Source organism: Nematolebias whitei, chromosome 8, assembly GCF_014905685.2.
Source record: "Nematolebias whitei isolate Nwh7 chromosome 8, NemWhi1, whole genome shotgun sequence".
NCBI classification, from domain to species: domain Eukaryota; kingdom Metazoa; phylum Chordata; class Actinopteri; order Cyprinodontiformes; family Rivulidae; genus Nematolebias; species Nematolebias whitei.
The window spans coordinates 21474159-21483488 of record NC_056505.1 but is presented as its reverse complement, the minus strand read 5'-3'; the positions used below and the strand labels follow the sequence as shown (position 1 = coordinate 21483488).

The 9330-nt window shown below is 44.4% G+C and overlaps 2 protein-coding genes across 2 annotated transcripts in view; one reads left to right on the top strand and one right to left on the bottom strand.

The window, feature by feature from the left end:
- Positions 1–2064, bottom strand: part of fancg (FA complementation group G) — a 12615-nt gene extending 10551 nt beyond the window's left edge. The window contains exons 1-4 of the mRNA XM_037680102.1: positions 2005–2064; positions 913–1009; positions 710–835; positions 422–594 (exon numbers count right to left, since the gene is read on the bottom strand). Coding sequence (XP_037536030.1) covers positions 422–594; positions 710–835; positions 913–1009; positions 2005–2064 — 456 coding nt within the window. The remainder of the gene's footprint in view (positions 1–421; positions 595–709; positions 836–912; positions 1010–2004) is intronic.
- A 3191-nt stretch (positions 2065–5255) lies between these two features.
- On the top strand, positions 5256–8785 carry LOC119413971 (neurofilament medium polypeptide). The gene is made up of 4 exons (XM_037681056.1): positions 5256–6038; positions 6766–6965; positions 7050–7174; positions 7263–8785. The coding sequence occupies exons 1-4, from the start codon at positions 5285–5287 to the stop codon at positions 8548–8550; spliced, it is 2367 nt and encodes a 788-aa protein (XP_037536984.1). The 5' UTR covers positions 5256–5284; the 3' UTR covers positions 8551–8785.
- Positions 8786–9330: the final 545 nt, after the last annotated feature.

The window sequence follows — 9330 nt, the reverse complement described above, 5'->3', positions numbered from 1 at the left end:
GTGCCGACCGTTTCACGAGCCCTTTTGATAAAGAATTTCACAATACAACCATCAACAGTACAATAAGAGCAGAGAGTAAATAGACAAATTTATTCCAGAAAATTACCTAAAAAAAAAGACCTAAAATAAAAAAAACACAAATAAGTAAAAATATTAAATATTCATGAAAATGTACCTCTAAAAATACAATAAACTCCCATTTATCTTAAAATAAATTTACAATTATTTATTCTCACATAAAATATTAATATAATGAAAGAGGTCACTGTAGGTCGCATCAGTTACTGTAAATGACATGAACATTTCTCATATCGTCATTAGAAAGCACTGATTTGTCATTTGAACATGTTTTGTAAGTCAAAACTGGGATTAAAAAAACGTTATTTCTTCACATCATAAAAGTTAGACTTTAACATATTACCTGGAAGTCTTTAATAGTTTTCAAGTGGCACCTGGTCAGCCATATTGCCCACTGTACACAGAAAAGTTTCAGTACATGGTGATGAAAAGCTGTTTTTGCTACTGATGTGAGAACTGTTCTCCAAAGCACACGAGTGTCTGAAGCATCAAGATCATCTCCCGTCATTTGCAGAACTGTGAGGAACAAAAAATGATGGTTTTGTTTCTGTACCACTTGCATCAATAACAACAGTTGTTTTTGTATTGAACGTTTTTTGGATCAATAACAAAATTTCAGGCTGAAGCCCACCTCTCTCTATGGCTTGTTTGAGGAGTAGCTCAGCCTCCACAAATTGAGACTGAGCAGTAAAACACACAGAGGCATTATACACCACTGAAAGCTCTAACTCTGCATGATCTGCATCAGGAGGGATACCTGAAGGGAAAAAAAGACAAAGAAGAACATGAGAAAAAAATGTAAAGTGTAAAAACTGTATGAAGGTGATTGAGCACCTTGAATTTGTCTTAAAAGTTTGTGAAACTCAGAGGAAGACTGTTTCAGGTTGGTGTGGTTGTGGTCTGAGCTGACGGCATCTCGTCCTTCAGGCAGCTGAAATTATTTTAAAAAACAACAAAGTGTAAAATATGGATGTATCAGAGAAACTTGGAGCATTTACAGGAAATTCTGTCATACTCCACTGTAATTTAAAGGGAAATGGGCACCATTTATTCAGTTTATTTCCAATTTTATTATTTTTTTTGTCCAATGCCTGATCATTTTCAGACGTATGTTTAAGTTTGTTCAAATTACACTTAAGACCTTCAAAAAGTCTCAAAATCCACTGGTCTGCTTTAAAGATGACGTGATTTGTGGGTTTGAACCAGCACCCTCTCACCCAGGCTTATAGAGGGCTGACGGAGAGTATCCTAACAGCAGGCATCAACTGTCTGGTAGCAGAAAGGAAGGCACTGGAAAGACAGTGTAGGATGACAGGGCCAAAACTTCCTTCCATGAACTATGTATGTAGAGCGCTGTCGAGAAAGAGCAGCTGGAATCATCAAGGACTCACTCCATCCAGCTCACTCTCTTATGAGACACAAAAAAGTTTGTATAACCTGACACAGTAGTAGCGGATAGCATCATCACCCATAACACAAGGTTTATTAATGGGTTTTTTTTCCCTGCCTGTCAAACTGATGGCAAAACCAAACCACTGAATCAGGTGCAATAATAACCCTACACTACCTAACGTCACTTGCATTGTAACATGGGAAGGTGAAAATATTACCTACTTTCTGTACAGTGTAGATATAAACCACTTTATTCTTATTTTCATTTTGTTTATTTGGTGTTTCAGTGTCTTTGTATGAATGTATGGCTACTTCGAAAGATATTGCTGGGAAATTTGGGGTGATTTAAAACGTCTGAACAATAGTCAAAACTTTAGCATCTAAACTGTGAAATTTACATTAAAAAGGTCTTAGCAGCTTCCGTTAGCCAGCACTAGTCTAGCTAATGTATGGTTTAACTTAAAATGCTAATAAAAAATAAGGTGTTTAAACTAAAGTGACGCGCTGAACAAATAACTGGCTGTTATTACTTACCGTAAAATGATTTGCCAAGTCATTGTTTCCCTGTATCCACTTATCTAATAAAGACAACATTTCATCAGACACACAACATTGCTGTCGCTTGTTTTGACTTTCCCTCGTAGAGAGCTAACAGGAAGTAGAACCTCCCCGTGCGTATCTAAGCTGGGCTCTGCTGCCCCCTGTGGACATACATGTGAACTACAGGCGCAGTTTTCCAACTGACCAGCAGAGAGTAATGTGAGGAAGCTCTGCTCTTCTGGAAACTTCAAGCACTAGATTTTAAAACAAGCTGTTTAAAGACACCTTTTGTTTAAGGCTAACTCTCTAAAAACAAAAACACTAACTAGCTCAATAAAATCTGTTTAATTTAATATGAGTTCCAAACGGACACACAAATACACAAGTTCAGGTATAAACAGGTAAACAATTCTGCTCCTTAATTGTATTTCAGCTGAGTCATCTTTGAGACTGCTAGTGCAGCCATTTTTCTTTGGCTTTACCAAGGTTACCCAACCTTTCTTATTTCCCCCATTCCACTCTCCTTGCACACACTCTTTGTTGTCATCCCTCATCAACACATCATCCTGTTTTCTTGTATCCATCTGTTTACCTTCACGCAGTCTCCCAGCTCTCCTTTTCTTTCATTGCCTCAAGTCGTTGTGTGGTATGTCACTTTGGAATAAACAAATTACATTAGCAAACACTTTCTGGATCTATAGCTAACTTCTCCTGAAGCATAGCCTTTTCCTGTGCTTGGATTATTATTATTTTTTGTTTCCCATCTTTATCTCACCCACTGCCACTCAAGCGCCACTTAAGGACAAGTATAAAGAAAATGTCTCCTTCCTCTTCTTCTTTTTCATTTTATTGCCAAAAATTTAAGGCCAGGCATGCTCCACTCTGTCTTGTGTTTTAAGCTTATTTAGCCCGCCTGATTCTCAGATCTTTGTTTGAAGAAAGAATGCAGGTGTAGAGGAACACTGGACATGGGAACAGGATCTCATCTAAATTCATTTGATTCATTCAGTTAATATAGTAATCCAAAATAGAACATGAACAACAATATTAAAATGCTCTCACACACACACATAAAAAATAATTTGGGTATTTACTAAAACAATAATTAACAAGTTAAACAATAAATTATCAGTCAAGGATTAATTATTATTTATCTAAGACAAAAGTAATGATATGGGCAGGGATTATTTTGATTTTATAATAATAAACAAATAAAGTGTGATGTGTTGTCATCATTGTATGTTCCCATACAAAGACGAAATTGGTTCTCTGCATTTAACCCATCGCACCTGGGATGCACACAGGTGGAGCAGTGGGTAGCTATAGGTGCCCAGAGAGCAATTCGGGATTGGGTGTCCTGCTCAGAGACACCACGAGATGTGCAATGACCGGGGATTGGACCCAGGACCTTCAGGTCCCAAGTCAGCTGCCCTGCCCCTGCCTACAAAGTATATACACACAATAATTTAAATAAAGTTTAACTATTTGATAAATAGTTCTGGAATTTGGTTGAGAGATGTGATTTAATTGGATCAGATGAAGTTATTTATTAGCACGGCAAGCAAAGAAATGATTATCGAGTTGCATCAGCTAAACCAGACGCAGTATTGCAATGATGTCATCACCAGATTCCTGGCTCCTTACTGGATCGAGTCAGAAGGTGCAACCGACTATTGCTTCATCTTTGCAACACTTTGGAGGCCGACTGGGCCTCCAACTAGGAAACAGGTTAATGCTCATCGAGCCGACATTCATCCTGGTGATCGAGTCAAAACTTTGTGATCAGCAAGTTTTGATCATGTCTGACGTACAAGAGTTTCCTCTGCCCAGACTTTACACAGAGTGGCGTCTCTAAAAGTTGATTTCTTTCTGAGAACAAAATAAAGAAAATATGTTAAAACATAAATTTCAAAACAATAATTGCCAATAATATCAACATAAACATATCATAATCAAATAAAACAATCTTAATTTTATGAATACAACTTATTTGTTTTTAGCAAAAGCTTTAAAGAAACGTGTAAGCGTTTGCCAAACTGTGAGTGTGTGAATGTGCAGAAACATCAGACATTGTTCAGGTCCAAAGTAACTTTAAAGAAACCAGTTCAGAGTGGTTCTGAGAGACGACCTCAGGTCCAGAGGTCATGGTCAGGAGAGCACCTCCTCGTGAGATTTTAATCCATTTTATGGAGAACATTTTGGTAAATAAAGTTCATATTTCAAAAAAGAACGAAAAGCACAAATTCTGAAAGTCATGGCACAGTTTGGAGCAACAAACAGTTTAATTGGCCCACAAAAAACAGTTTGATTAAAAAAAAGCACAATAATAATAATAATGACAATAATAGTAATAGAGAAATGTAATCACTGTATGAATGCTGAGTCAACAGTCACACAATTAGAAGACACACAGTCCATAATGTTCTTGTGTAAAGCCAACACTGTGCTGATTTGTCCATCCTTCGGCAGGGATCAGGGTGCAGGACTCTGTAAACTCACTCACCCTGAGGGATCAATAGGTGCTGTCCGTGCTCTTCTTCAGAGCAGATGTACATCAGCAGACACAGGTCAGGTTTTTGGTGTTAACATCATTTTAGTGTTAGCATCATATATGCACGGTGGACTCTGATGCTCTGTGAAGTTGTTAAGTGATTAGCCCACACATGCAAATAGACACATGTGTCTATTTGGCCAACAGAAATGCAAAAAGAACAAAAGATTATCACTTACATTTTGGGGGTAAAACGAAAAAAAAAAGGTGATTGTTTCAGCGGCCTGTGTGGAAAGATGTGGAGCTGTCATTGCTTTAGCAGCTGAGATGGACCCCATGATCTGCAAACTCACTGCAGCAGAGAACCATCAGCAGAAACACACCCAACACCCAGGACCAGTTCAATGCATGCAGCATGAGCCAAATAAACCTGAGCATCATCTGAGAGGGAAAAAAAAGAAAGTTTAAATGTGAAATACTTGACCAGGTTAAAAAACATATACAACTTCAGTCTTCACAGAAGATGATAGACATACAGGCATGTTTTAATGTTTAAAGGCTGTTTGTTGAGCACGTGCAGGTGATGTTTGTTGTTTCAGCATCATCATGGGGTTCAAACAGAACTCAGATTCCTGCGCAGGCATCAGTTTCCTGAAGAAAAGGTGTCTCTTTAAACCCCCAGCCGGTGCTGATGCTGACTTCAGGGTTTCCCTCCCTCCTATATAAACCCGGCGCTGTGCCTCTTGCTGCAGTCACTCCTCTCCCCCCACTCCTCCGGTCAACATGAGTTTCACGCTGGACCACCACTTCATGGGCCCGGGCTCGTACCGCAAGGCTCGACCCACCTCCGTGTCCTCCAGCGGCTTCCACTCCCAGCGCCGCCGCCTCGCCTACAGCCAGCCGTCCTCCGCCGACAGCTTGGAGACCTTCAACGGGGATGCGATGTCGCGGAGGAGCGAGAAGGAGGTGCTGCAGGCTCTCAACGACCGCTTCGCCGGCTACATCGACAAGGTGCGCAACTTGGAGATGCACAACTGCAACCTGGAGGCCGAGGCGGCGGCGCTGCGGCAGAGCCAGGCGGGGCGCGTCTCCATCGGGGAGCACTACGAGCGCGAGCTGGGCGACCTGAGGGCGCTCCTGCAGGAGCTGACCGGGGAGAAGACCCGCTCCACGCTGGAGCGCGAGCACCTGGAGGAGGACGTCCAGCAGCTGCGCGTCCGGCTGGAGGACGAGGCGCGCGGCCGGCAGGAGCTGGAGGCTGCCGCGCGCGCCATGAAGAAGTACGAGGAGGAGTGCCGCCTCGCGCGTCTGGAGCTGGACAAGAAGCTGCGAGCTCTGGAGGAGGAGGCCGCCTTCCTTAGGAAGAACCACGAGGAGGAGGTGGCCGAGCTGCTGGCGCAGATCCACGGCGCGCAGGTGAGCTTCGACTTGAGGGACACAATGAAGGCGGACGTGACCGGCGCGCTGCGGGAGATCCGCGCGCAGCTGGACGGCCACGCGTCAAAGAGCGCCACGCACGCCGAGGAATGGTTCAAAGGTGAGCAGAAAGTTCTCGGAGGCTGTGTCTTATGGAAAACATACACAAGTGAACCTGAAGGACACAAATCCTGAAGGTGATGTAAACTTAACCAGAGTGACCTGCAGCTAAAGAGAAAGTTTATTAAACAGCCTGTAGTTTGCTGCAGGGATCATCTTTGAGGCTCACATGGCAACCAGTTTAACCTGCACTCTGGGGCTGATTCTCACGCACATTGTGCTGATGGATTTTACCCCAAGCCTCAAAGAGAACAAGGGCACTGTGGATGTCAGACAAGATAAAGCATTTGGTTTCCTGCCTTAACATCCATCTTCTCCTGGTGTAGCTACTTGTGGATATGATGGATTGTCTTACCGCCTCTTGCTGAGACACCAGCAGTGCTGCTGACCTTTATGAACACTTAGTTAAACACTTGGGAGCATTGATGGTTTCATGTAGCTGGTTTATCACACTCCTGCAGTGTTGAAGTGAACGAGCTGAACGACCTCTGTCTGGCTGACTGCAGCAGCAGCTCAATCACGACTGGACGAGGGAGGAAGCTGAGTCAGACTGACTGACAGCTGGACAGTGTCAAGGTTACTCAGACTCCCAGGGGTGGCTGTCTGCTCTCTCTGAGTCGACAAAGTCCAATACGTGTGCATAACTCCTGCAAGCTCTTTACTCAGTGAAGGTGACGCAGCAAATGTGAAGTTGAAATGACGTGTTTGAAAAATGCATTTCTCTGCAGTGCGTATGGAGCGCCTGTCTGAAGCTGCTAAGTGTAACCAGGATGCGATCCGTGGGAACCAGGAGGAGATTGCAGAATACCGCCGTCAGCTCCAGAGCCGCACCATCGAGCTGGAGACCCTTCGAGGAACCAAGGACTCACTGGAGAGGCAGCGGATTGACAGTGAAGACCGACACCAGGACGACCTCAACTCACTACAGGCAGGACATTGATGTAGACATTAAGCAGACGCACAATTTCTCTTAGCGTTACTTCACGCCATGTTTTGTGTCCTCATTTTGCAGGAGACCATCAACCAGCTTGAAAATGAGCTGAAGACCACCAAATGGGAGATGGCGAGTCAGCTGAGAGACTATCAGGAGCTGCTGAATGTGAAGATGGCTTTGGATATCGAGATCGCCGCGTATAGGTTGGTCCAAAATCAAAAAAGAAGTCAAACTCTTCATTTCTTTTTATTAAGCAAAACTTTGATAAATTCCTCTGGCTGTCTGAAACAGGAAGTTACTGGAGGGAGAGGAGAATCGTTTGGTGTCTGGTGGATCACCATACTCATACTTGGAGGCAAGATTTTCAGGCCATGTGAAGGTGAAAGGTGAGGAGATCTCAGATACAGTCATCGTGGAGGAACAGACTGATGAGACCCAGGTGACGGAGGTGACAGAAGAGGCTGACGAGGAGGAGGAAGAGGAAGAAGAAAAGAAAGAAGATGAAGAAGAAGGAGCAGAGGAAGAAAAGGAAGGTGAAGAAACCAAAGAAGAGGGAGAGGGTGAGGAAGAAGAGGAGAAAGATGAGGAAGAAAAGGGAGAGGAAGAAAAAGGTGAATCCCCTCCTCCCAAATCTCCTGCTGCTAAATCACCAGAACCCAAATCCCCGGCCAAGTCTCCCACAGGAGACCAGGCAAAGTCCCCTGAACCTAAATCTCTTGCTGTTAAATCACCAGAGCCAAAATCTCCAGAACCCAAATCACCAGCAACCAAATCCCCAATGCCCAAATCTCCCACAGGAGATCAAGCAAAGTCTCCTGAACCCAAATCTCCTGCTGCGAAATCACCAGAGCCAAAATCCCCACAAAAATCTCCAGAACCCAAATCACCAGCAACCAAATCCCCGGCCAAGTCTCCCACTGGAGACGAGGCAAAGTCCCCTGAACCCAAATCTGCAGAAAAAGAGAAAGCTGGGCCTCCTGCTGCCAAAGACACCCCCAAAGAGGAGAAGGAGAAGCCTCAGCCAGTCCAAGAGGACAAAGAGAAGGAGCAGCCTGTGAGTGACAACAAGAAGCAGGAACCCAAAGAGAAGGAGCCAGAGAAGGTGGACAAGCCTGACTCAAAGAAAGACAGTAAAGCAGACGAGACACCCAAAAAGGAAGAAGCTCCAAAACCTGCAACTCCCAGCAAACCGTCTGAAGACAAGCCCGCTCCCAAGACCGAGCTCAAAGAGAGCGCTGCTCCTGCTAAGGAGGAGAAGGCTTCCACCCCCAAACCACCAGAGAAGCCCGAGGCCAAGGTGGCTCCTAAAGCGGAGCCCGAAAAACCCGAGAGCAAGAAGGAGGAGAAGAAGCCTGAGGAGAAGAAGCCTGAGGAGAAGAAGCCTGAGGAGAAGAAGCCTGAGGAGAAGGCCGCTGCACCTAAAGCAGAGCCAGAGAAGCCAGAGAGCAAAAAAGAGGAGAAGAAGCCCGAGGAGAAGGAGACAAGTAAAGACGTGAAGGAGGGAGCAAAAACGGAGAAAGCTGAAAAATCTTCCAGCACCGAGGCGAAGGAGAGCAAGGAGGAGAAGGCCAAGAAGTAAGACCGAGGTGAACTGGAAGAAAAGGAGATGCCAAAGAACTTTGAGGGAGGGAGGTCAAAGACATGGGGAGGGTGGAGACGAGGAGAAAGGAGCTGGACGTACCCAGCTGTCCACACAACTTCATGTCCAAAGCAAAGCAGGTTAATAGTATGTAAGCAATATTGATCTCTGTAGCAAATAACCCCCACGCTCCCCAGTATGGCCATCACCCCCCACCTCCTGAAGCTTCTGATGTTTGACTGTAGTGAATGCTCTAAACTATCTGAATGTGACAGCTGCCCGTAATAACAAGTGCATTTAAACTGAATCTTGAAAGGGACGGCAGGATCCCGCTGCACCCGCACGACAGCCTTCAAAGGTCGAGACGATGTCGAGCTACAAGACGTCGAATATGAAACGAAAATTTATTGAAACACAAATGTCTCTAGTATATTTACAGATGAACCAGTTGGTCGTTGTGCACCTTAATGCAGCTTCTCCTGAAAGGTGAACTGTGGCATCTCACTATTTCACTGCAACGCTAGGACAATGTTGACTGTGCTATGTATAAACTGCTGAGAATATGCAATATGAAACAGTAAAAATAAAAAGTATTTAAAAAAAATTAACCCTAAAGCTGTGTTTTCTTAACATGTTGCATGAAGCACGTCAACCTTTAGGGCCGACGTACGAAGAGACTCCTGCAAGGCGTGGGAGCAAAGAGGTAAATGCTGCGAGTTACTGCACTGCATTGCGGCTACAGTGGGGGAGTTGTGCCTCCTACCCCCCCCCCCCCCTATC